This window comes from Poeciliopsis prolifica, unplaced genomic scaffold (genome assembly GCF_027474105.1).
Source record: "Poeciliopsis prolifica strain line A6 unplaced genomic scaffold, Auburn_PproV2 SCAFFOLD018, whole genome shotgun sequence".
NCBI classification, from domain to species: Eukaryota; Metazoa; Chordata; class Actinopteri; order Cyprinodontiformes; family Poeciliidae; genus Poeciliopsis; species Poeciliopsis prolifica.
The window spans coordinates 1,724,336-1,750,974 of NW_026562393.1; the positions used below are offsets into that span (position 1 = coordinate 1,724,336).

A 26,639-nucleotide genomic window follows, 5' to 3' on the forward strand; every position below is an offset into this window, starting at 1 on the left:
GGGCTATTAACTAAAATCAGTCGAGGCGCGTAGGCCGACCTGAGAGATCAAGGTTCGAGCGGCACATCTGGAAGCGGCTTACAGCCTGAAAGCAGCAGAAGTTTCCCGGGCGGCTCGGCTCAGTCTGCAGGGTTCCAGGTTCTCTCTCTCTCGACCCGCGGAAAGGTTCGGAGGTTTCGTGCGTCTGGGCGCGGCGAGCGATCTGCGGCTGCACACCATGGTGATCCCCACCGCTGGGTTTTATTCCCAGTTCCTTCGGAGGACCGCTGCTCTCTCCTCTCCTCTGAAGGTTCTCGGAACGCCGTGGACACGTCAGCCGGGACGAGCCGCTGCAGCTCGGTGAGGACAGCCAGACCCAGGGCTCTGTTTGCAACTTCGAGTCAGAGCTCGTGTGCGGAAAGCAGGGGGATTATTGTCGTCATATTTGTTTACTTTCTTCTTACGAAACATCGTCTCGGACCTTTTGGCGGCCGCTGAAGAAGCCCTCTGCTAAACAGGCTTCCTGCATATTATGCAACTTAAAAAATAAATAAATAAATACATACATAATAGCATAAATAAAATCTACTGAAAGCAAGAAAGACAGGGCGGAGACGGGCCGACTCACCCCCGTCCCCGGAAAGGGATAAAAACACATCTGTCAAACTGTTTTAGTTCCAAGCTGCAGCGGTTCTTATTTCACTGAACTGGATCCTCCTGGTTCTGAATTCATGTTCTGTTCTCCCGCCAAGCGCTCCCCACAAACAGCACTAAACAGGTTACATGTTGCACATCAGCGACATTACAAGTGAGAAGTCTTGGTCGACTTGCCATGAATATTGTTTTTAAAAAAATCTGTAGAAGTGAAATAAGCCTTTTTTTCTCAGTCTGTTTATTTAAAGCTCCTCCTATATCAGCTCTTCATCTCTTGTAGCCAACTCTTGTCCTATAAGTGTTTAAACTGTCACATCGTTTAGCTGCAGAGTTCCTCTTTCTTTCTGAATGAACTGCTCCATTTTTTAAACTCTTGTCTCTTGAATACTTGAATGGTCTTTGCTCTTTTTGCCTAAATTACTGCGTCAGTGCGACGTGGCATGGAAGGCGATCAGCTTGTGGTTGAAAATAAAAGCCCAGGTTACTTTAACAGTGTCTTTTCTAACTATCTGGATTGTTGGATTTGACATTAACTCTGTAGGTCGTTTATGTGGTTGAGGACAGGCAAGTCTGATCATTGAACCAACTTTTGGTACTTTTTACAGTGGAGGTCAGTCCCATTGTAAAAAGTGGTGTGTTATAATCTGCTATGACATCATAGCAGATTTATGGCTGCTTTGATATCAGCCATAAAGCTTGCCAGCAGAAGGACACATGAAGTGCTCCAATTTTTCCTGGAAGACGGCTGCTTTGACGGTGCACTTCAGAGAAAACGTATTGGCGCAGCTCTTTCTTTTCTTCCACACTTTTTCCTTCCACTCAACTTTCCATAATTATGCTGGGAGAAAACACTCTTTAGACAAGCAGCTTCTCCAGCAATGACATTTTGTGCTTTAATCTCTTTGTGGAGGACGTTGAATCAATGTCTGTCTTCTGGACATCTGTCCAATCAGCAGTCTTCCTCCATGAAACTTTTGCAGCTGTTTTGAATGAATTAGCTGATTAGAATGTGACTCCCAAGAGTTTCTAAGAAATATTTTTGAGACACTTTTCACTTCTATGTTCAAGCCATAATGGTCATCCTTACTAGAAATAAAGGGTTGACATGTTTCACTCTTTGTGATGATTTGACATAAAGTACGAGTTTCACTTTTTGGAGCCATTGAAAAAACACGTTAATTTGAATGGAGTATATGGTTCCAAGTTTTCTTCAGTAAAGTTGCAGTTTTACGTTGTAATCTTGGAGGTTTGCTGAGTTCTGTGGAATCTGTTTATCTAATCTATTGTTTAACCTGCCTTGTTCATCTAGAATCAGGTCCAACTGGACTTTGATGTTGACCTCTCGTCCGCATTTTTTCCAGGCTTTTTACTAAGCTGGAGATAATTGTTCTAGTTTCACCTCTGTCTGCTGAATCAAACACTGGGAACAACGTGGGTCACTTCGAATCAGCTAAAAGTTGCAGAGACAGCAGGAATGTCTCCTGCTTCCTCCTGCCGTGCAGGAAGTAGGGCCTCCTGAATTTTGTCATTTCAAGGTCAATGATTTTGGTGTTTTTTAAAAAAAATGTTTCTATCTATTCCCTCAAACAGTGTTGAACTTTAATATTTCTGTTGTTGGAGCTCTGTTAAGTCTCAAATCAATGGTTGGAGTTAAATAAATCCTATGAGAGGCTTTCAGCCCGATTAGCAGAACATCCTGTTATTGAACCTTATCTTTAATCATTACGGAGGTTTTTCTGTCTAGGGTTTGTTTTCATTTCAGTTTATTCAATTCAGGAACATTTCAATTGTTTTTCTGGTGTTACTTAACATCTGAGATATTTCCTGGCTTAACTTGTTTATTCTAAGTAGATTCTCTTCATGCACTTCATCATCTCTACAGATGCATTTCGTCAGTCCATATTGTTCAGAACAACATGGACTGACGGTGCCATCTTCTCTCTGTGCCTGCTGGTGTGTGAGGCAGAGACAGATAAGCCGGCCAGTGATCTGTGCAGTCTGACCCAGTTGGTTGTGTTTATCTAAACCACTGACTCACCTCCTGTTAGACTTCACTCATACGCATCTGCTGCATCACACAGATTTAAGTATTTTGCTATCCGGGTCCAAAATGTCTAAGCATCTTCTGCCTCTTGTCTCCGGTTCAGGAGCATCCATGTGGACTCTCCTCCCGTCATTCCCACTCTCACCACCAGCTATGTTCACGGCACGTCCTCCACGGCGCTGCTCCAGGACACGGTGGCAGAGGCCCTGCAGAAGTCTGTGGAGCGCTGGCCCGACAGGGAGGCCGTGGCGTTTCTGGAAGACGGAGTCCGCAAAACCTACGCAGAGTTTCAACAAGATGTGAGTCTCTCCAAAAATGTCCTCGTTTCCAAAACTCCAGCTCATAACACACCCAAAGACATTAAACATACCAGAGGAAGACACTGGATGTTTGTAGAAATGCTTATCTCTGGGTAACGACAACGTTACACATTTTCCAGGCATAGTTAACTGATTTATTGCACAATCAAGTAACTATGTTGCCTTCAGATGTTAAAAAAGTGAGGTATATATAAAATATAGCTTAAAAAATGTGACAGTAATTAAACATTTGAAAATTGGGCCTCTGTCTCTTTAAAGACTCCTGCTCTTTCTGAAACTTCTCCTTCAGGAAGTTATCACAACATGGCGCCTCTATTAACCCTTTAACAACATTCTGTGAGGCGGAAGCTCGGAAGATTCAAGTATTTCTCAAACATACATTAAGAATCAGAGCAACAAGGAATGTTTTTGATGAAGTAATAACATTATATCATAATGTAAAGCTCAAAAAAGTCAATTATACTTAACACTGCTCCTTTAAGTGCAACAGAGGAATGAATTAATCCTACATGCAAGTAAAAAGAAGGTTATTTATGTAGCATTTTTCAAGATAAAAATCACAAAGTGCTTTAGAGAAGTTTTAGCTGATCTTTTAAGGAAGCCACTGTGTTTACTAATCTGAGAAATAGAGAAAGGAAATTCCAAAGTCTTGGAGCCACAGAAGAAAAGCTCTGTCTCCTTTAACTTTCAGTTTTGGAGGCAGGAAATCAGCAGGCTTTGCTCACAGAGCCCTGATGGCCGGTGTCTGTCCATGTCGCGCTCTCCAGGGCAAAACAAGGATCCTGAAATGCATTCAGTGATCAAACCAATGAAGTGGCCTTAGCAATGAAGTCAGATAGAAATTACATCTTGAGACAAGAAATCATAAGTTCAGGAATATTTCTCAGGTAACAAACAATTATGTTCTCTGGTAAAAAATAAACATAAAAAAATCAAACGTTTTTTTTCTTCAATTAATTGAAATCTTTCAGTCATCCCGCTTTCAGTTGGATCTGGGAATGTAATGAAGGTTTTCATTACGTGCAGGAAGACAGTTTAAATGTTTTAATTGTTTACTTTGGCTTACCTCAGTTCTTTCCTTATAAGGGTTCTGGGAGAGACCAAATATAGAGGAGGAGCAAAGCACTGTGACTTTTAGAATTTAATAATTGGATTGATATTTATGAGTATTTTTAGAAATGAAATAATTGCTAAGAAATGAAGTGTTTAATATTATGTTGAAGATTTATTGTCTTGTTTGTGTATATGTATTTTGTTTTATCCTGCTTTTTGGGGGCTGTGAATATGTGCAGCCAGGGACTATAAAAGCCGGCAGGTTGCCCACATGTGGGTGTGGCTGCTGTGGGAATGCATTTTTCCCCCTTTGTTTAAATGTTGGTGATTAAACACCTGGTTGGTCTGCACTACATCTCTCTGCCTCAAGACTCCTCTTTTAAAGCCTGCCGCTGAGGGTCATTCTAACAGGGAATTTTAGTTAAATCTGCAATTTCTGTCATTTATTTGGAAGAAAAGAAATCTACAACTGGATACGCACAGTACTGTGAAATAGTATTTATTTTGTCCAGATTTCTTTTGCTTTTTGTGAAGAGTTTCAGATCATCAAAAACAAAACAACATTAAATATTCAAAGATATGATTATATGCATTATTTCCCATATGGAAAGTAACTCCTCTGTAAAACCAACAGCTGTTTGGCATTTGTGATGAAAATAAAACTCGGAAAATTTAAAACAACAGAAATAACTAGAGATATGATTAAAACAGTTAACATAATAGGGCCAAAAACAGATCCTTAGGGAACACCATAAGACATCGTTTGACTAATGCAGATTTTACGGATCTCTCTGAAAGGTAGGATATAAGCCATGGTAAAACAACCCCAGTGAATCCAAAGTCTGTGTCTGTTTAACAGGATGACACGGTGAAATGTGGTCAAAAGCAACAAAACAGAAATAAAGTTAGCAGCCGTCAGAACGTGTCTAGACTTGTGTGGCACAGTTAATGACAAATCTTGTGCAGCATTCAGCAGGTAAAAAGTTAAAGGTTTAAGAACGCTTTAACTTTTTAAAGCCTGACCTCAAGGTCAGGGTTCAAACCTTTATTATTAAAGCTTGTGGCTTTAATGATAAAGCCACAAGCTGCTTTATTATTATTATTATTCTTTAGTGAGCATTATGCCAGGTTGAGCTCCTTTCTGTGTCTCTGCAGGTGGACCGGGCTGCTGCAGGACTTCTGGCTCTTGGGCTCAAGAAAGGAGACCGGCTCGGCATGTGGGGGCCGAACACTTACGAATGGATCCTGTTCCAGTTTGCAACCGCTAAAGCCGGGATTATTCAGGTAAATCCAGGCTGCAGAGGAAAACAAAAACCAACCATTCTAATCACCAACATGTTTTTCTGTGATGAAAAAGGATGTTTACAATAAAATAATGAACTAAATCACGTCCTCAGTTTTCTTTATTTTCTCCAGGTGTCTGTAAACCCAGCATACCAACCGATGGAAGTGGAGTATGCCCTAGGGAAGGTGAGTGATTTAATTTTATTTCAACACATTAATAATCCTGCGTTGGACCAACAGAAATGGGATTCCTTTGAGATGAATTCTGGTTTTGTCTCCTTGCAGGTTGGCTGTCAAGCCATTGTGTGTCCTACAAAGTTTAGGACTCAGAAATATTGCGACATGTTGAACAAGATCTGTCCTGAAATCGCGTCGTCCAGCCCAGGAGACATCAAGAGCGCCAGGTACGAGCCGGCGTTGACACATTTAGTCTTCAAATCTCACATTTTAACAGTTTGTTTTCTTTCTTTCTGATCTTACATGAATTCATAAAGCAGTTTTGGAGGGTTTGTGTGTGTGTGTGTAATGACTCCAGGCTTATTTCTTATCATCAGCTTCATCATGTGATTGTCCCAGATGATATCATGGTGTGTAGTTATAAGCGCTACTACGCTTTAAAAATTAATCGCCTTCTCCCAGATCTGTTGATTATTTGTCTCTTAAATTTGTCAGTTCTTTAACCAGAGAAAGTAGTAAACACACAAAACAATTTTCAAATAATGATTTTAGTCAGTGGAGTATAGCACAAAAGATAGGCATAATTTTTCTAAATGTGAATTTTAAGAGAGTGGAAAACATCAATGAGAAATGTGAATTTCTTCCTTAGTCACAATGTTTAAGGTTTCAGATAAGCTAAATATTCTTCTCAACTCGTCTCGTGTTGTACTCGATTTGATGAGCCGTAAGCTGTGGTTTCTACACGACTGAGAGCACAAAGACAGTTTTGTGTCAAATTGAGCACATGCTATGTCTTTGGTGGAAAATGAGTCCAAATTGTGACACACAAATCATAGTTTAGGGCTAATCTGCCTCCTCTGTGGCAAGTCTTGAAGTTACTGTAGAGACTTTAAATCAAGAGTGCAGATGACATCTGCAAAAAAATGGCGGTTCAACAAAGTATTATGACTATAAATGTAGGTCACACTTTTCAGATTTGTATTTCAGAAAAACACTTTGTGTTCATCTATTACATAAAATCCCAATCTAAGAGGCACCTGAAGATTTTTGGTTATTATGTGAAAAATCTGTAGAGGTTTGAAGACTTTTGCAAAGAACTGCAGATCAATGCGTCATGAAATACTGATTTATTCTGGCTCTTTAAGTTAAATTGTTTGGCCGTCAAAGTTCACATTCAAAAAAGGTTTTGCAAGTTAACATAGTTGACCGATTTTTTTTTCCTCTCAGCTTTGCATGATTGCTCTTGTACATCTATTTGTGTGTTAAAGGTTCACTCAGCCTGTGTTTCAGGTCTGAGTTTATTTTTAGCCTAGTTAATCATATCAAAGTGACCTCCAAACACCCTGCAGTACACGACCTCCTGTGTTATCTTTGATTGTCCTGTAATCACTGGAGGTGACCGATTATGTCGTGATCTGTCCGGGTTATCGGCACGTTAACTGTAGGAACAACCAGCAATCTCTGTGGTGACTCTTACAGTTGTCATTACCTTAAAAACTCAACATATGGAGAATCCAAAAGAACAGAGAACCTCCTCCTTATGGAGCGCTGCCCTTTGACCTCTTACATAAGGCTTTGATTTGTTCAACACCCCCCTCACATCTGCACACTCTTAGAAGGACACACACTGAGCAGATGGTTACTGTATGTTTCTACATGAGCCTGAAAGTTAATGTAGGATTTGATCTGTTTCAACTGCTTGCTTGTTCTTGAAGACTGCAGGTTTTACTTATTTTCTTTAGTCTGTTATGAATCAAAATATGTTTTTTTTTGCTTTGTATTTACCACCATCTAAACACAAATGCAGTCCAGTGTAGGAAAATATCCCCCTGGGGCTGAATTGTCTTGGTAACGTTCCCAGAGAGATGAGATCTGGCAGAGTCCTGAAAGCATTAGAGAAAATTACTTAAAAGCTTCCCTTACAGCCTCTGTTACAAATGTATAAACACAGGATAAGTCTGCCCTTGGTTCTTTGCAATCACAACATTCAGGATAAAAACCATAAGTTTATTTTTATGGTGGTTATTTGTTTGTTTGTTTGTTTTGTTTATCTTCAGAAGCAGCGACTAATTATGAGCGAAGGTCTTACAGCAGAACATATGGTGTACTAAAAAAAACAGGAATGTAACATTTGGTTTTAAAATGATCCCAAATACACAACAAAACTGATTTAAAATGGATAAATCAGGCTGATATCAAGATATCCCTGACTTCAAAAGCAGTTTGTTGTCGGCATGCTGAAAAACTTTGCTGGTTGTAACTTACTTTTGCAGAAACAAATTTTTGGCAGAAGATTGAAAATAATCATCAAGAAGTAGAACTGGTAAGCACATAAAATGCTTTCAAGCATTTATCAAACCTTTCAGTCTGTTCATATCTGCAGTTTTCACCTTAAAACTTCAAACTCCTTCGCCTAAAGTGTTTCAGGAATCCCAGTTTTTTAAAAATTACAACCATGCCGTTTGTGTTTGTTTGGTTTCCCCCTCGTCAGACTCCCAGAGCTTCGCTCTGTGATCCTCCTGGACAGCAGGCAGCCGGGAATGTTTCACTTTGACGACGTGATGCAGGCGGCAGACAGCAGCCATGTGAAGCAGCTGCAGGATCTGCAGAAGAAGCTCTCTTTTGACGACCCGATAAACATCCAGTTCACCTCGGTAATTGTCAAACTATTCCTTCGTGGTAGATTCACCTATTAATCAAAAAAAAAAAACTTAAATACTATAGTTCACTTTCCTCATCCTGGTCCTTACATTCAAGTGAGTTCACAGGGAACAGATTATGCAGGGATTTGTCCAGCAGTTGGGGAGCCGTTGAGAACCGCAGCTTGTAAAGAGGGATGGCGATAGTGAACTAGTGCTGCTTCTCCCCTCGTTTAACAGAGACGGGCCAGTCAGTGCAGAATCTTCTCTCATCACAATGTAGTGAAGCTCTTATATCAGAAAGGTCCTTTAAAATGACTTGAAGCCTACTGGGTGAATTTTCTCTATAATTTCAAAATGTTTATTTTATCATTCCTGGCTTAAAAGTCTTCATGCCTTTTTTATTGTTTTTAATTCAGTTGCCCAAACATCTATTGGGTTCATGTTTCCAAAGCAGGAAGGTGGCTATCAACCAATCAGAGGAATGTTTGTGCATTTTCTCTTTCTTTAGACTTTAGACTTTAGACTCCTTTATTATCCATTAAACTCACATAAAATGGAAATTTATCTTTGGCAATGGCACAAGAAACACACAACACAACACACATCACAGTCGCCACAAAACTGCATGCACAATGAACAAACAAGATCTGTAAAATGAAATCTTGAACTTATAAAAGGGATAATTTGCTAATAACATTTCTGTTTTCAGGGTACCACAGGAGCTCCGAAAGGCGCGACTCTTTCACATCACAACATCGTCAACAATGCCTACTTTGTTGGGAAAAGAGTCGGCTACACCTGGAAGGTGAGAAGGAGCCGTCATGGATGTAATCAGTCCAGCATTTTACAAACAATGTGATATCCATAATTATGACTCGGTTATTCCATTTTTAAACTCAACATGGAAACCAAATTTAGAAAGATAACAAACAATGCAAGTCGTCTTGGTAGACAACTTGGTTGCTGGAAATATTACACTCCTTTTACCTTTTTGCTGATCAGAAATGATCAGCTCTTTAGCTTCTCCTGAAGTCTTTTAAATATAGTTTTATGCATATAAAAACACCACCCAGATTCAAAGGTAAAGTGAAGGTCAGGTGTTATTTATCAAAAGCAAAGAGATTACATTCAGTGTGTCCACCTCTAAGATCAGGAGCTTATTATTTTTTTAAAACTGATGTGGTTTAACACAATGCTATGGTGGAAAACCATTAACAGTATCATAGAAAATTTAAAGTATCAATGTCGGAAGGGTTATATCCAAATGATCTGAAGTCTGTCACAATCTCGAGTTGCAAGCATTTAAAACGCCTATCGGTTCTCGACTGGAGGCAAAGTCCCAGTTAATTCCCCCCAAAGTGAGACTGAGCAATTCCCAAAAAAACAGCAAATCCGTAATCAGCCTCCACTGACCTCATTTCACACATTCATTGTTAAATTAATATATTTTTAAATTGGCAATATTTCTGTAGTAAATGCCACTACACAAAGGTCGTTATCAGGATTGTGTTTAGGGATTATTGGCTCAACCCAGAATTTCCTAACAAATGTGGAACCATTCAGAGGAAAATAACCAGATCTTCCAACAGTATGGATTTACTTGTTTATTTTGCATCTGCAGCCCCACACTCGTGTCTGCGTGCCCGTGCCTCTGTATCACTGCTTTGGCTCTGTTGGTGGAGGGATCGCTATGGCCGTGCACGGCCTCACCCTGGTGTTTCCCTCCGCAGGGTACAACGGAAAGGCCAACCTAGAAGCAATGCACAGTGAGAGGTAATTCCAGAAACAACCAACTGAATTACACACAAAGCACTGGATCTGAACCCTGAATAACATCAGTGTTCTGCTTGGATCTAATTACATCTAATAAAGGAGTAACCTGTACTGGTGGGTCACTGTTGAATTTATGTAGAGCTTTCTTTTGTTTTAATCCTGGTGAAATGAAAATACCTGGGAGTAAATCACTCACCCTACATTTGTTCACAGGTGAGCAAACCGGTTTTTGCCAGGCTCATATTTTCTCAACAGAGAATAAAATGACAGCTTGCCACACACAAGCTGTCATCCACACACTCTGGAAATTTACAGATTACAGGTTTTACAGGTTTTAACAGACTTATCGCCCGTGTCGGGTTTTAGTATTTGAAACCTTAATAATATGAAGGTTTTGTTCTCTTTTGATTTTCCTTTAGCACAGCCAGGAGTTTTGATTACATTTTTCAGTCTGAAAGCAGGACTTCTTGTTGGATAAGAAGAATCTGGTTTCATAGATTTAAGAAAAGATTAAGAAACTTGTTCAGCTTTGTTTTCCAAGCAGGAAGCAGAGTAAAAACAACTCTTTTAAATGTGTGTTTAACTTGTGTTATTTGCCCTTTCTGTATATAAAACCAAACCTGAATATAGCTGAGATGTTCAAATTGATTTGAAAGGACAAGAAAAATCTTCCTGTTGCACTTAAACAAAAAGAAAAGTACATTTCATAGGTCCTTTAATAGATCATACAGAAGTCCAGTCCCTGTTAATACTAGTAACTCAAAGAAGATTATTTAAAACTAACAGTAAAATTAGATTTCAATAAAGAAAGGGGGGAAATAATACGGTGGGTAAAAGGTTAGAGATTAGTAAACACACTTATCATCACAAACCCTGCAGACTCTAGAGTCTGTGAGATTTCTATACGGCTGCCATCATTTCCAAATCCGGACAGATATTAAAAGCTCGAACAGATAAAATGCTGCAACTTTCGTAACACATTCAGTCCTCCTATTTTCTGTTGAAAGTCTTGCTCTCTCTCGCTCCTTCACAGCAACTATAGAGTAAACGGAAGCCATGTATAGACATGCCAGATGTGACATGTCTAGACATGCTATGCTACATGTAAACATGCTGTCTAGATGAACCATAGATTCCTTTAAATCAGTTTACCACTTTGAGCTTGTTCTGATTTAAGTCCTAAAAACCTCATAGATATTAAAAATGGCTGTCATTCAGTTCTTTCAGCCACTGTACCTACATTGAAAAGCTTCTTTTTTTATTACCCCCTGGTATTTTTTTATATACCAGGGGGTATATAAGTAAGAATCATAATTTGTTTTCCTAAAAAAAAAAAAAAAAAAATCAAATCTACTTTAGTTAATTCAAAAATAGCATAATTATTGCCAGGTGCTTACAAGATCCACGCTATAGTTTTTCTTTTCTTTTGGATTTTGAAAGTGATTTTTGTTCCACTTCACATACCCCCTGCGGTCTCTCCACTGGCATTTCACTTGCGCGTTTAAACAAGAAAAAACTTCCAGACCTGCAGGTTTCAGACAGAAAGGCTCAACTATTTCCCAAGAGACTGGAGGAACAACAACCAGCTACATATGTTTTATGCACACAAAGCAGGACGACAAAACAACTAAAACTCCTGTAGGATCGTGATGAGTCCAGCTTCAAAACAACTACAAAAATTATTAAGTAATTCTGAAAACATTGACTTTAAATGTAAGAAAATACGTTTAAAGTCAGCAACATTTTGCAGGTGGAATGTGAATGTACTTTGTTGTATTTCAGCCGTTTGTGTTAAACATACATTTAACACCACAGTCTATAGATCTTTTCAACTATAACAGTATTGTTGAAAAGATCATTTATTCCACCGCAGGCTTGATTACATTTTCAGTCTGAAAGCAGGATTTTTTGTCTTTTGCTGTCAATCAGCGCTCGCCAGTCACCATGGCAACCCTTGCTACTTCAAATTCTGACTCGCCATTGGTCGGAAGGGAAACGGAGGCGGGAGGGAGCGCAGGCACACCCACTAGAAGGAAACAAACGCACCCAGTATAACGCTTGCATTCTATTGGTCGAGACGTTGCCAGGCGACGCTGCTTTTCTGTTTCAAGCGCAAGCAGAAAATGTTTCACAAGCGAGCAGAGAGGCAGGTTTTGAGTGCAAGGAGAAAGGTTTGAGAAAGACAGTGAATATTTGGAAGAGAGCGGAAGTTTTGAGTGCAAACATTATATGTTTTGAGAAGAAAGACATGAAGTGATGCTTTCAAAGTGAAAACGTGTGCTCTCGAATTATGGCAGGAAAATTCCCACACAGCTGCGGCCCAATATATTGGCACACAAATACAATTCATGTTAAAATATTAGGCTTTTTATTTAAATAAATTCCCATTTAAAAAAACAAACAAAAAACATTAATTGGATAGTACTGCATCTACGTTTGTTTCTCAAAATGTATTTTGTTGTTTTCATCTTCCAGATGCACATATGTCTACGGGACTCCCACCATGTATGTTGACATGCTTAACCAGCCGGATTTGGCTAAATATGACTTGTCTTCCGTAGAGGGAGGTAAGAAAACAGGTGGAAATAATTTTTGTTCTTGTTTCTTTTAAAATCAGATTTGCGTTGATTCGTTTTTTCCTTATTTTTTCCTGCAGGCCTCATGGCTGGCTCCCCGTGCCCCCCGGAGCTGGTGAAGAAAGTGATACTTCAAATGGGCATCAAAGAAATTACAGTGAGTAGATTTTCACAAACAATCCTTAATAGACATAAACATGTAGGTACAGAATCGCAAAACCTCCAAATCCAAAGTCTTAAAAGTGGAGTTCAGCTTTCAAACACAAGAGGAAGACAAATGACAAACTTAAGCAGAGAGGACAAATAAAACAATATTTACTTTTTAAAAAAGGGTTTATTGGATGTGAGTCGTTATTATCACGTCCAAAAATGAAATATAAACACACAGAATATACAATAAATGGGGAAACATATTTTAGTAGAAAGAAGAAAAAAAAAATCGTAAAAATCTTACATTTGCCCTCTTGTTGCACACAGTAGAAAGAAAAATATACCCTGTTCCACCTTTATAACAAAGGACACTGAAAAGACAATTTCTGAATTACCTGGGGCCTCATGCATAAAGCGTGAGTGTGCACAAAAAAATGTGCTACACCAGATTTTACGCACAAGTCAGCATGTATAAAAATTAAACTTTGCGTAAATATACGCAAAGTTTTCCACTGGCGTGAAAGTGTCAAACTACAAAGTGTCAAAACTCACTTGAATACACTGAAATCTGACTACCTTCAGTGTTATTTAGACCAGGAAGTTTCAAACCCAATGATGATTTTAATATTTTATTGTTTAAACATAAACGATGAAACTGAACCGCAGTTTTCCTCAGACAATAAGCCAACACGCTCACAAAATAAAGACAATAAAAATGAAAAGATGTAAAAACCTCGCCCAAATGTAAATGGTACATTTGCTCAGTTTCCTTCTCATAAAGATGTAACTATTGGTCTGTGCACCAAAGCGCCTGAAATGGATCTATGGGGTAATTTCTTTCTGACTGAAAAAGAAAACGGTTGGATCAGCAGATTAACTCCAGACAGGTTTGATTATTGTTAAGGTGATCAAGGTGTGTATGCAATCACGTATTCAAGTAGCTGCACGAAGGTGAGCCGCGTAAATGTGGAGCGCTTTGGCTCTGATGGAGAGCATCACCAATGTTGACTTACATGGGCTGAATCCCCTGCCACACTTTTCAGATTTGATTTAAAAAGTCAAAACTTGCAGACTCTCCTTCCTCTTAACAGTTATCCACTCCTTTGTGTTAGTTTATGACATAAAATCCCACTGGAACACATCAAAGTTTATGGTTTAAGGGACTGAAAACCTCTTGGAAGGCATTGCATTTTGACGTTTTGCGTCTTTTCTGAAACCTGATCAACAGTCGTAGATATGAACTAAATCTTTAGAATTACTTCAATCAAACCAAGATCTGCACCTGCATCAGGAAGAATAAAAACATCAAATCTTTCTGTTCTGGTTGCCTCCTGCTGCTTCGTTTGCTGCTTCCACTTTATTATTACGTCTTTGATATAAATGATATAAAGAAAAGCATATGGGTTTTGTGTACCATAGAGCGTAAAGCTTTTCCTTTACAACAGTCTCAAAGCAGAGTCAGTAAGTGTTGCTTTCGCTGTAGCCGGTCACCTGGACGGGCTCCTTCTCTGAGCCTCCTGCAGAGGGAGAGAGAGAGACATGACAAAAATCAAAAATCTGCTGCCAAATGAAACAGTTTTACTGCATCCAGGGGCCAACATAGACAGAAGGGAGTCGGGAAAGAAAAGTGCAGAACACAAATGTGTGAAGCTAAATATGAGCTACCCAAAAACCACATCCAGACACTTTGCAGGAATGTAATTTGGATATTTTGAAGGGTAAAAAAAGAAATGTGTCTCAAGTACTTATCAAAATTACTGTTCAGCTCAATGTTTGGGTTGTTCTTTTCACAATGAGCTCCATTTCTCCAGCATTAAAGTGTTTTTATTGCCCCTAATCGACTTAATCATCCCATTTAAAAGCAACAGAACCATTTATAAAGTTCGGTAAACAACATGCTAAGTGGAGTTATACATTTTTAAATGTATTTTTTTTTATGATGCATGAAAAAAAAAACTATTCCTTGCTATGCCGTCTTTCAGACATTATTGAATACCTGATCAGCTGACGGTTTACTGACGTCGACCAGTCCGAGATTTCTTTGTCTTCTTGCTCTTACTGTTCTTATCGTTCTTTTCGCTCTTACAGCGCTTGAAGACGGTGCTTTTTCTGACTTGTATGCCTTTCTGTGAAGGAGGTGACTCACAAATCGCATCTGTTTCGTTTTGGCGGGAGTCCATCCACCTGAAAGCACAAATAGAAAAAGATGAAGCATAGAAGAATGTCCTTACTTTTTATTTTACAAGCAGAAATTGAGACTCTGGTATTGATAGGAGCTTTATGAAGACTAAATTTACTTAAATGGTTTGTGTTGCTAGCTGGCTTAGAGGGATGTACTCTGTTAGTAGTATTTAGATTGGAAAATCCAAATGCTTTTTGGGTTTAATTTGTACCAACAGAACTGGAGAGGGAAATTTAATCGACCATGAATGTTGGTCCACTTAACGATGAAGTGCAACACCCAAGATTGAGCCAATCCAGGTCATATTAAAGTCTGATAGAACCACATCATTTGTAAAACAAACAGAAAAAACTATTTCCTGAGAATTATCCTCTTCTCCACAACTTCACCTTCTTGAGTTGTGGAGAAGTCATGTTTTTATCTTCAGTCATGAAAACAAGACTGAAGATGAGTGGCTTTCCTTTAAGAGTTTGACTAACGCTTTCTGAATGAGATGTTTGAGAATCCGTTGGGTCTTTTCCGATGCATAAGAGCATCGAGACTGAGAATCCCTCAGTGGGTGGGATACGCTGTCATGTTGCATTTCCTAAAGATCAGGACCACCACCCTGTTCTATAACTCTGTGTTTTAATCCTCCATATGGCATTAAAACGGTACATGAACCAAAATGTCTAGAGCTTTTCGGCCTCAGGGATCTTGGCCAATCCTGACGATCTCCCATGGTGATGGACTCAGACGTTCCCTAAAGTCCTTCGAATACCCTGAAATTTCTCTTTCTAAGCGCAAACTTCATCGTTAGTCCAGGTTTGTTTCCTTCCTAAATGGAGCAGCCCGGGACTTTTTCTCTTTCTACGTCAATTCAGTTGTTTCTTTTTTGCCTCCAACAGCCACAGAAGCTGCAGTCTTTCTAGTGGGGTTGCATTAAATGTCCACTACATGTGCCAACTTTGTAATATTTTATTAATAATGACACTTTAAAGAAAAGTTGGAACTATTAATGGATTTTCAATGCAACTTTGAGAGCAACCTTGCATAAAATGTGTCATTATTTACCAAATGATACTTCATAACAACAGTTGTAAACATTAATGAAGACCCTTCATTTTCATAACTGGTGTTATGTCATGTTTATGTCATGACAGTCTTATGCACACGCCGTCAAATAAAGCGTTACCCATTTATCAAATCGTGCCTCTGGTTAAAACTTCTTGTAACTCTTGCTTGGTCCATCCTCTGCGGTCACTGAAAGAACTTTTTTTTTAGTCTGAAGAATGTTTTTGCCAATGCCATGTCACTTAAATGTCCTAATTGCAGCCAATGGCTCTAAGTTTCATGAGCTTATTTTTCTTAGGACAACACAGCGAATCTAAATCCTTAAGGCGGACCTATCGGATCTTAGCAACAGAAACCTTTGTGTTTTGTCTAAGGGAAGTCTCTTACTTGCGTAGTGGCGCTAGCTGGCATGAGCAGGTCCAGGGGTTGTTGAAGAGGGTCATGTTGGTGTCGACATTCAGCTGCATAGTGGTGGGCAACGACTTGAGGTTGTTGTTATCCAGATAAAGGAACTTAAGTGCTGTCACTCCATTAAATGCACCAGCGGATAGCTGGAAAAAAAGGGGGGAATCAATCGGTTAGTTTTTTCTCAGCTCAAAGTGTCAGGCTTGTTTGTCTTGACCTTTATTACAAAACGGATGGCATGCTAACGGAGACGGGTGTTTGCTTTTTTCTCTGGAGTGAAAGCCTCTTCTCATCCTTTCTCCTGCACCCTTATATATGTAAACACTGACATTTACTGGCCTCCGTCTTTTACCTTCAGCTTCAGAGGCATCTGTGAAGGTGCTAAAACCTTCAGAGAGGTGTGAGCTGCACTGACCTGTGTCCAGTTCGTCTCCACAAGGAGGAAGACGAGGCCGCTCTTTAAAAGCTTGTTTCATCTTGGGCTGAAAGAGATGAGGCTATTCGGAAATTTCCACTGGTGTTTTGGGAAAAAAATGGAGGATTTCCATCATGGCAGAGCTGTTTTCCTCCCTCTGCCGCCTCCATTTTTGGGCCGCTCCTCTGCCAGCATGGCTCCCAAAGAGACTGTTGTCCATTCAGCAGGCTAAAAATATTCCTCTTCATGCACCGTGGAGCACCCTGCCTCTGTTTACCTGTGATCCAGCCCCTCCTGACCTGTTTATAGGACCCTTCCAGCCAGAGTGCAAAACCACGCTGCTGAAAATATCGCTTGTGTAATAATAAGAGCCAGATATGCTTGGCCAACATCCAGCAAACAAAAACACTCTAAAAATACCTACATTTGGCTAAAAAAAAAAAAGTACCTGAATCTGCTTGCCCTGCTGCTTCCACCTGGTTTCACACCATCCCAGCGTGAGAAGCTTATTTTACTGATGTTCTCCCTTTGAGCGCCTCATTTCACTGGCACAGTTACGCTCAAATATTGTCTTAACCTCAAGTATCAGATGAATGGGTGTCTGAATAAGAGCTCATACTGTCCAACCTGGTGAACAGCGGGAAGTCAGAATCACTTGAGACCCAATCAGATCATGATTTCTAAAACAATTGAAATGAATTTATATTGTTGTTTTTGTTTTTTTGTTTTTTGTTGTTGTTTTTTTTAGCTGCTCAACATGCATTACAAAAACGTAATGAAACAAAGAAAATAGTTAGACTTTTTGTGAGAATGGGTTAGGTAAATAACATTATACCCACAAATGAAAAAAGCATTTTGCACGTTAACAGAAAGCCCTGTTTGCACATTTTTGGAGGGCTTGTTTGGGGGAAATAAAAACACAGGATTTGAGTCACTTTTTGGATCATATTTGCTCTGTTTTCTTATCTTTGTAAACTAACCAAATTCAAATTTCAAATTTGGGTGCCTCAAAGTCTACTTCTGAGTAAAAGAGTAAAAGTCACTGAATATATGTGTTCCGATTTAAATATGAAATAGTAATAATATTAGCATATTCAGCTAAATCTGTTGTTCAGAATTTTTTTGTAAACTTGCCGATTTATTTTTCCCAACTTAAACTTTCAAACTTCATCTAAAGCATTTAAAACAGGACAAAATGAGTGTAAAATTACACTTTTAGTTTCACTTTCCACCCAGATCCTTTTCCTGTAGTTTTTGATCATAGATCGATGCTCTAAACCAGGAAGTAAAAGGTCTTACCTTCTCCAAGCCCATATCGTCCAGGTGCAGTTTCTCCATGTAGCGACCAAAACTCTGGAAGGCGTTGTCTGGGATCGTCTTCATGGGGTTCTTTCCCAGCGTGAGCTCCTCCACCACTCGCAGTTTGCCCATGGCGGCGCTGGGATAGGCGGACAGCCTGTTCCTGTCCAGGTGAAGGATGGCGAGGTTCTCCACTTCGTCCAGAGACCCCGGGTGCAGCGTCGTCAGCTCATTCCCGCTCATGTGCAGCCAGCGCAGGTCCTTGGCGCCCGCGAAGGTCCCTGGCTGGAGTTCCCGCAGCCTGTTGTTGTTGAGCTGCAGAACGAAGAGGTTGATCATGGGGGAGAAGAGCCCCTTGGTCAGCTCGCTCATCTGGTTCCCCTCCATGTACAAGTAGGTGAGCATAGTGAGGTCCTCGAAGGCGCCCGACTTGATGCTGCTGATCTTGTTGTTGGACAAGTAGAGGTAGACGAGCTTCTTCAGTCCCTTGAAGGCCTGGGATTCAATCTCTCGTATCTGGCAATGTTGCATGTGCAGAGAAACGAGACCCTTGCTTTCGCTGAAGGCCCCTGAGGGGACGGTGCCCAGGTTGTTCCTCTGCAGGTTCAGCAGACGGGTGGCCTCAGAAACCTGGGGGATCTTCTTGAGCCCCACGCCGTCACAGATGACATGCTGCAGGTCTCCGTGGCAATGGCACGGGCTCGGGCATTGGCTCTGGACTCCCAGGAGCCCCAGGAGGATGCAGCTTCCCAACAAGAGCACGCAGGACGCCGAGCGCATTCTGATGGCCTCCGCCAGAGCAGCTTTTACAAAAACAAAAACCTCGACGGGAGCAGTTATGAGACGCTACAACAGAGCGTGGTTTTGCTGTGAGGAAAACAGAGAGGAGGAGTGAGCAAAAGGTGAGAGGAGGATTGCCGATGAGCCGAGCACACAGCGCTATTTATAACATTTACTTGAGGAGGGAAAAAAATGAGGAGGGTTAAAGTGAGAGGTCTGCACATGGAAGTCAAGTGTCAGTGAGAATTTAACCCTCACAGAGCGAGCGCCCGTTAGCGGCGTCTCTCTGCCGCAGGTTTGCAGGGACGTCCTGACGTCCAGCGCACCGCGGCGGACACATGTCCCAACTAATCACAACAAGCACCAATCGTAGTTTTTCCCCCGTCAAGAGGCTCCAGGTGAATGTTTGACAACGTGGCATGAGGTCAGTTTGGTTCTGTGCACGCTCCTAGACTTCTCTATTGTTTTTCAGTCTGCGGTGGCAGGAAAAAGGGGCCACTCCTGCGCAGCTGTTTTATAACCTGTAATAGTCTCCAGATGGCTGGCATGGAGGCAAGATGAAAGTCATCTGCAAAATAGAAAGGAGGGGGCTGGGGGGTAAGCATACTTCCATCATCACGGGCGTGAAAACTTTAAATGCCACTTTGCATTCCTGTGTGCATTGTTTCTCTTGAAAACCGAGAGCGGTGTTATGTAATGGAGATTTCCAGTTAAACCTCAATGCAGAAGATGGAGCAGTTTATGTAATTTGGAGCCGTTTCTGGCAGGATGTGACTGGCTCAGGTCAGAGGATGGTTTGGCTTCAGCTTCTTGTATTTTATGGTCCCACCCATTTAAAAAAATGAAGAAAAAAAAAAGGAATCTAGTGTTTACCTCACAAATCTAACATTTTAGTGTGAATCTTAATTTCTTTTAGAGGTTTGGCAGGTGAAGACTCTCACTACAGCCTCAGCTAAGAGAGCCTGACATTTATGGCTCAATTTAAATTTTCCTGCTGCTGATGGAGGATTCTCTTGTGATTTTATTTTTGTTTTTTTTTTTGATAATCAACTTAATGGAGAAGAAAACATTCCTGCCGCAGGCAAACGCCAAGTTACCCACTATAAAACAGGGCGGGCTGGATGGAACGCTGCGCATTAAAGGAGCTTCAACACGCATTTGAGTAGAACAGGGATCTGCAACCAAGACTCTTTATATGAAGAAACAAAAACTTTTTAAACTATGGATACAATAACAACAAGAACGTTTTGCCAAAATATGCGTCTTCCACAGCGTCCTGTAGAAGACAATCTTCTGTTTGCAATTGTCTCCTGTTGATGCTCGTTGTTAAAGAACAGCAGGTTGTGCAGAAAGTCCTGAAACAATAAACAAACGAAAGTGAAGTTTAAAAGGACACATAGCCAAATATTCTCAACCTAATATTTTCATTTCAGGTTGTCATGAAAATAATGTTTCCGTTGTCTGAAGCATTTAGCCAGGAGAAAAGAATACTCCTTTCATTGCAATTTATTGTAATAACTCCAAAACAGTCCATTTTTTAAACATTTTGTATTCAGGTCGGGTGAAAAATTTCAAACCTATTGGGATTCTAGTTACAATTCCCAACACTTTAGGCCATAGCTAAACCAATTCAGCTAAGTTGTTTCAAACCAAATCCTGTTTCAATAATTCGAATTTAGTACAGCTCAAATGAACTGTCAGTCCAGTTCAACCTAATGAACAGTCTAGAATAGTTTAACACAAGTATTTCAGGGGTTTGGTTGACTGAGAGAAATGAACAAAACTCAACAATCAAAACAGAAACTCTTTATAGACAACCCCCCCCCCCAAAAAAACAGCTTTATTTAATCCATCTCCACTGACTCATCTTCCTGTTTCTTCCTCTGGTGTTTTTGTCGTTGACAGATTGGATACGGCACCACGGAGAACAGCCCGGTGACGTTCCTCGGCTGTCCCCTGGACAACCTGGAGAGGAAGTGTGAGACGGTCGGCTACATCGTGGACCATGTGGAGGTTGCGCCGACATGCTTCTCAAATAAATTCAAGAAAACACACATGTGTGCGGTTTTTTTTTGTGTGAGGTGAGAATTTGTTGTGCAGGTTTTTAAAACAAGGAGTGTGTATCTGTTTTCCCTCAGGCTAAAATAGTAAACCCTACAACTGGCCAGATTGTGCCTCTGGGGATGAAAGGCGAGATAATGGTCCGAGGATACTGTGTGATGCTGGAGTACTGGTCCGAACAGGCTAAAACACAGGAGTGCATTACTAAAGAAGGCTGGTACCGAACTGGGTGAGTCCTAAGTGGAAAAAAATAATCACATGCAAAACCATCGTTTTCAAACTTTTAATGAAAAGCACGTTTTGTTTGTCGGTCTCCTTGGCGTTCTTCCCTCCAGAGACATCGGCAGCTTGGACGCTTACGGCTACTGCAAGATCGACGGCAGGATTAAAGACATGATCATCCGAGGGGGAGAGAACATTTACCCGGCAGAGATCGAACAGTTTCTCCACACACATCCCAAAGTGAAGGAGGCACAGGTGTGCTGGGGGTGACGGCGCCATCTGTGGCCACAAACAGAAACTACAGGACAAATTCTACATAGATATCAGAATGAATTTTGGACAATGATGCTGGAAAAAATTATTATCCTTCTTTCCTTGAAACAAAATAATGTTCAATACTTATAGGTTGCCAACAAAAACCTATAATTGTTGTACATCTACTTTTTGTTAAAAATGAGTCTTGGTCGTTTTGGCCTCATTATAGTTTGCTTTAGTCATTGTTAAATCTGGATTTGTATTACAAACGTTAATGTTTACACTCTAAAACCTCCATATCTTTTTATTTCACTTCACCGTAAGATGAAGATAATTAATATTACAAATCTGGATCAGCCACTGTAACAACTTTCGTTTAGTTTTGTGCTTCTATTCTCGTTCATTTTCAACATTCAGCTCCACACTGATGAATGATAACGCTCAGTATTTATTTAATTTGTTTCCTGGCTGCTAGGTGGTTGGAGTCAAAGATCCTCGAATGGGTGAAGAGGTCTGTGCCTGCATCAAACTGGTGGACGGCCAGGAGTGCACAGCAGAGGAGATCAAAGCGTACTGCAAGGGACAGGTGGCTTCATTTCGTTTTCATTTCTGCTCTCCTTCCTCTTGCCGGAGCTGCTCTGCTCAACATCTCCTGGTTTTTACTTCTTCCAGATCGCCCACTTCAAGATTCCTCGCTACGTCCTCTTTATGACCAGCTTCCCACTCACCGTTACGGGAAAGGTGATGCTTTTATGGGATTTTTTTTTTTTTTTCCCTTTTCCCAAATCCAGAGCTTTCATTTTGTGGTTAATTACAAACATGTTGCAGCCAGAGTTAAAACGGATCCAGATTTAGAAGCTCAGCCATGAAGCCCGTCTGCACGCACTCAGTGTCCCTCTGGCCTCATTACACAGTCAGATTAATCCAAACCCTAAACTTAGGACTCCTTTGAGAGCCATTAAGTCCAAACGCACAGGGAAGAAAAGGCAACGTGACGGTTTCATGTTCTCACATCTGAAGCTGAAGTTAGAAAAGATGCCTGAAGTCTTTATTATGTATACTTTTATATATATATTTTTTTGGATGACAAATAATAATAAAAAGGGACGTTAGTAGAAAAATCAGTCACTAGGTTTTTATTCTGAAAGAAGTAGTTTTGGTAAACACACCCAATTTTATATAAATAAAATTGGGTGTGTTTTATGTATATAAGATATATATATTTATACATGTATATATATCCTTCCAAGTATATACTGTTTGTACATATATATTTGTATTGATGTCAAAATATTATTTTCAATTTGGGTTTCTCAAAATGTTATTTAAAATGTGAAATACAAGGGCTCTTCAAAGCTTAACTCATATTTATCATTTTGATTCTGAACTCATCCCTCTTGTTTATGCATCTTTTCAACTACACTTTTTTCTTCCACTAAACTTTGTCAATGTCCTTGGATACAGAATTGTACCACGTAAGATAATATTTGTGCAGTCTCAATCTATTTCTCCAGTGTTGCAATGTAACATTCTAATTTTCTTAGCCAAAATAAAATCCAGACATCGGTATCTTTGAGCCGTAGCTTTGAAGATGAAGACATGTTTAAAGATGCTGGACAGACGACGGGTTGAGGCTTAATGTGACAGAGGACAATGAAAGGAAAGATTTGAGGCACAACCATCAATAATTGTAGAAAATAAAACTCTAAACATATCGCTGTGTGTGCAATAAATCTGCAAATTTTTCTTTTTGAAAGAAAAAAAAAACTTCTGGATGATTGTCTACTTTATTGGGATCCAAAATTTGAGCAAACCTGGGAAATTTCACGTTTTGCAGCCATATTTCTTGAACAGTTTGCAAATTTAAAAATTGTTTCCTCATTTATCTGTGTGTGTGTTTTTTTTTACTCAGATCCAGAAGCAAAAGCTGTGTGAGGAGGCCGAGAAGCAGCTGAAGTGAAGCACACTGTAAAAAGCAAACTATAGAATTTACCCTAAAAAAGTGAGGTAACAATTTGCACTGTCCCCGTTAAGGTATATTCAGTTAAATATATTGAGTATTAAGTAATTAACTTAGACATGTAAGAAATACTTTAAAAAGTTGGGTAAAATGTACCCATATTTATGGTTAAATTCAACAGGTATTTAGTCAGTTAAAATAGGTAAAAATTTGTCTTGTTTGCTAGTAAATCTTAGCTGAAAATTAAGAGTTAAAGTTAACTGAAATCACTGAGTTACCTTTACTTATTCAGGTAAGTTAAAATGCAGCCACAAATAATAGATCGAGATGATACACTTTTACAATTATTTTATTCTAAGAATTCATCCAAAAAGTACAACAGAAATAAGTGCAACACAGCAGTGTCAAGCAAAATTACAAATACTTAAACCGCAGTATAACATCTTCAAATATTTTTTCAGTAATGTAGGACTATAAAACATGTCAGACATCCAATCTCAGGAGTACATCAGAGAAAAGGACAATTTAGGAGAAGAGAGAAAATTAAAGGAGAAGTGAGGTGCAAGGGATAGTCTTAATTGTGTTTCCTCTGCCTCACACAACAGTGACTGAGCAAATCTTCAGATGTGCAGGTGTATTTAAACACAACAAATAACAGAACTATAACACAACATTAACAATAAATGAATAAAGTGCAGTACAACAGCTACAACATTTAGACATTTCAAAACACATTTTATAACACACTGAGCTAACGGCTACATATGTTGTCTCTGGATAAGTATTTAATGCAACCAAACTTTAAGAGTCCCCTTATTCTATTTCAAAAGCTTCAAAACCCACACACAAACTGTAATACTTTTTTTTTCTGCGTGTGTACATGTGGATGAAAACAGATCAGAAAAACAACAGTCTTCAATTAATATAGTTGCACTCATTCAGGTAGAATGACAATAACAGAAACAACGAAATTGGGAAAGAGGTGATTTTTAAATTTGTCAGAATTCAGTCAGTGTTAATGACCAGACTGTCCAGTTACATTGTTTTTCCATTTTCAGAAATCAGAGAACAATGGAGTGGGCTGAGAGAGGCTGCAACGTACTTATGTATCCATATATGTCTGTGGACAGAACAGAACACTAATAAAAAAAAAGCTATACTACCTTAAAACTCTGTCCAGACAAAAGATCCTCTTGGAAGGACGGAAAATGTATGCCTTGAGCTTGTTCTTCAGACTGTGGACCTTCTTCAGTAGTTTTGCCCCATCAATTTCCAAAAAAAGTTTTTGAAAAGCTTCAAATGTGTTCTTGAGCTGCTTTGGATAGTCCAGGTTGAGGGCAAATATGAGTCCCATCAGCAGTACACATGCCTTTGTTCGGCTTCCACATTCTTCCATCACTTGGTTTCCCTCAATCACAATCTGATGGATCCTCCTCAGCCATGATGTTGTGCATCACGATCACCGTCATTGTTTTGTCTGTGTGGTCCTCACATTCCTATATGTTGAAAATAATCAAAAAAGATACACATTTAAAATTTTATTGAAGATGCTTTTTCCATACATTTCAACATATCTAAAGGAGAGCAGAGGGTAGTGATCAGAAGATAGAAAGACAAGATGAAAGAAGGAAAGGAGTGAAGAGGATCCCTTGAGTTAATCGATCATCTGTTTTCAAGGACATACCTGGCAATCATGGAAAAGATCTTCTTGTCTTTCACCAAAGTAGTTAATGAGGCAGCAGACAACTGTATCCCTTTTTCAATGTGGTGGCTGTAGGAGATACAATTTAGTGAAAAGACTGTTAGTGGAGAGTGGGGAGAGATTTACACACACTAAGTTGGTAAGGAGCTTAACTTTGTGCACAACAAAGCAATTCTTTACAAATTATTTCCATTTTTAATTTAAGTATATCAATAATGACATATTTCTGAAAAAAAAAATTAACATACGTCATTTAAAGTGTCCAGCAGAAGGTGCATCTTTGAACCAGCAGCCCCTCGTTTAGCAGCATAAGCTGCAGAAGACCTGGTGTGTTCTCATCAAGCTTTAGCATGAATGTCTCCTCCAAGGAAACTGTCGATACGTCTGAACTCTTCCTTGATCTAGGACATAAAAGGACAAAAATCAAATTTTAAATGAAAAACCAGATCTCATGGTCTTCACATGAATGTTTCTTGATGGGAAGAAAAATTATAAACTATGAGAAGTAACGCTAAACTTTCACAACATAGACACACGTACGCAGACATGCAGGTGAACTGGAGAGAATCACGTTGTTTTTAAACAGACCGCGGCGGAGAGCGACTCTCCAGCAGCCATGTTAGCTACCGGAGCTAACAGGTCAACAATATAAAACACGGCAGGCATTTCATATGTTGGCGACATATTACTATTAGTATTTTAAGACGGAACTTCTCATGTGCGGCGAAAATACACTAATGAATTGTTCAGCAAATTATTTGCTGCCTGTGTCTCGGTGCAGCGTGAAGTGGGAGCAGAGACCTGCAGATACTTAACGACCGTTACAACTTAACCACACGGGCAAAAGTTCAGCGTTAGCGTTAGACTAGTTTTCTAACCTTAAAACCAGCGGTAACAAACAGTCATGCATGCTGGCTAATCTCAAAAGCACTGCGAACAAATTAAAACTACCTGTTGTTTGTCCAGACAGTTAGCCATGTTGGCGCCATGGAAAAATTCAAATTTTGATGTACAGTATTGGCATGTTACAGAGATGCACATCGAATATAAGTGAAGTATCTAATCATTTGTAATGTTAGAATTTGCATTCGTGCTATCATTCACAGAACAACTATATTAATATCTTACCTTCAGCTCCCGGTTCGATGGCAGAGAGGATGCAGAGTTCCTTGTCCCGCTTCTCTTTCAAAAACGCGGTCTGACGCATGCGCAACTTTGGAGCACCGGACTTAAGAATCGGGGTAGATTTTACTGTAATTTCCTATCTAATAGTTTTTAATGTTAACGAATGGGTAGCACATGTAGAAATTACCCAACATTTCTTCAATCATTGGCTACCTGAAAAAATACATTAAAATTTACCTCATTTTTATGGATCATATTTAACACTCGCAAAAATCACTTTTTTCAGTGCAGAGAAATGACAGACTTCTCTCGTGAACGGAGACAATTCAATGACTGTTTCCAGTACATAAACTGTATATGAATCGTAAAGCATAAACTACAATTTGGATTAAGCCAGCCGGCCATCAGAACAAGATAAAATGTCTGGAGAAGCGTTTCTGGCAGACAGTGTAATCCAAAAGCGGACCAGTGATGGGCAGGGATGTTTGAACTGTGATTAGTGAGTCGGGTCTGAAATGACTCCGTCCT

General features: G+C 39.7%; 2 protein-coding genes across 3 annotated transcripts; one reads left to right on the forward strand and one right to left on the reverse strand.

Moving 5' to 3' along the window:
• Window positions 1-24,914, forward strand: acsf2 (acyl-CoA synthetase family member 2). 2 transcript variants are annotated; one of them, XM_055042960.1, is made up of 17 exons: window positions 1-339; window positions 2,781-2,976; window positions 5,206-5,334; window positions 5,467-5,520; window positions 5,620-5,738; window positions 8,003-8,165; window positions 8,863-8,958; window positions 9,775-9,926; window positions 12,402-12,493; window positions 12,583-12,659; window positions 20,692-20,799; window positions 20,925-21,076; window positions 21,183-21,324; window positions 21,800-21,910; window positions 21,997-22,065; window positions 23,237-23,331; window positions 24,343-24,914. In XM_055042960.1, exons 1-16 carry the CDS (start codon window positions 218-220, stop codon window positions 23,282-23,284), a joined length of 1,830 nt encoding a protein of 609 aa, XP_054898935.1. In that variant the 5' UTR covers window positions 1-217; the 3' UTR covers window positions 23,285-23,331; window positions 24,343-24,914. The 2 variants fall into 2 exon arrangements, with proteins under 2 accessions (XP_054898935.1, XP_054898936.1); XM_055042961.1 differs by having other exon boundaries at window positions 23,237-23,326.
• On the reverse strand, window positions 12,817-19,018 carry chad (chondroadherin). The gene is made up of 4 exons (XM_055042962.1): window positions 18,007-19,018; window positions 16,275-16,438; window positions 14,649-14,836; window positions 12,817-14,169 (listed from the first exon to the last, which is right to left on the reverse strand). The coding sequence occupies exons 1-3, from the start codon at window positions 18,784-18,786 to the stop codon at window positions 14,665-14,667; spliced, it is 1,116 nt and encodes a 371-aa protein (XP_054898937.1). The 5' UTR covers window positions 18,787-19,018; the 3' UTR covers window positions 12,817-14,169; window positions 14,649-14,664.
• Window positions 24,915-26,639: the final 1,725 nt, after the last annotated feature.

What these genes read in the sequence shown, in the direction of transcription:
- chad (XM_055042962.1), bottom strand. Translation starts at nt 18,786, where the DNA reads ATGCGCTCGGCGTCCTGCGTGCTCTTGTTGGGAAGCTGCATCCTCCTG. An exon ending in ACGATATGGGCTTGGAGAAG is followed by an intron (nt 16,439 to 18,006) that starts GTAAGACCTTTT and finishes CTTTTTTTCCAG; the next exon opens with CTATCCGCTGGTGCATTTAA. An exon ending in CAGCTAGCGCCACTACGCAA is followed by an intron (nt 14,837 to 16,274) that starts GTAAGAGACTTC and finishes TTGTGCTTTCAG; the next exon opens with GTGGATGGACTCCCGCCAAA.
- acsf2 (XM_055042960.1), top strand. Translation starts at nt 218, where the DNA reads ATGGTGATCCCCACCGCTGGGTTTTATTCCCAGTTCCTTCGGAGGACC. An exon ending in GGAGACATCAAGAGCGCCAG is followed by an intron (nt 5,739 to 8,002) that starts GTACGAGCCGGC and finishes CCCCCTCGTCAG; the next exon opens with ACTCCCAGAGCTTCGCTCTG. An exon ending in GAAGCAATGCACAGTGAGAG is followed by an intron (nt 9,927 to 12,401) that starts GTAATTCCAGAA and finishes TTCATCTTCCAG; the next exon opens with ATGCACATATGTCTACGGGA.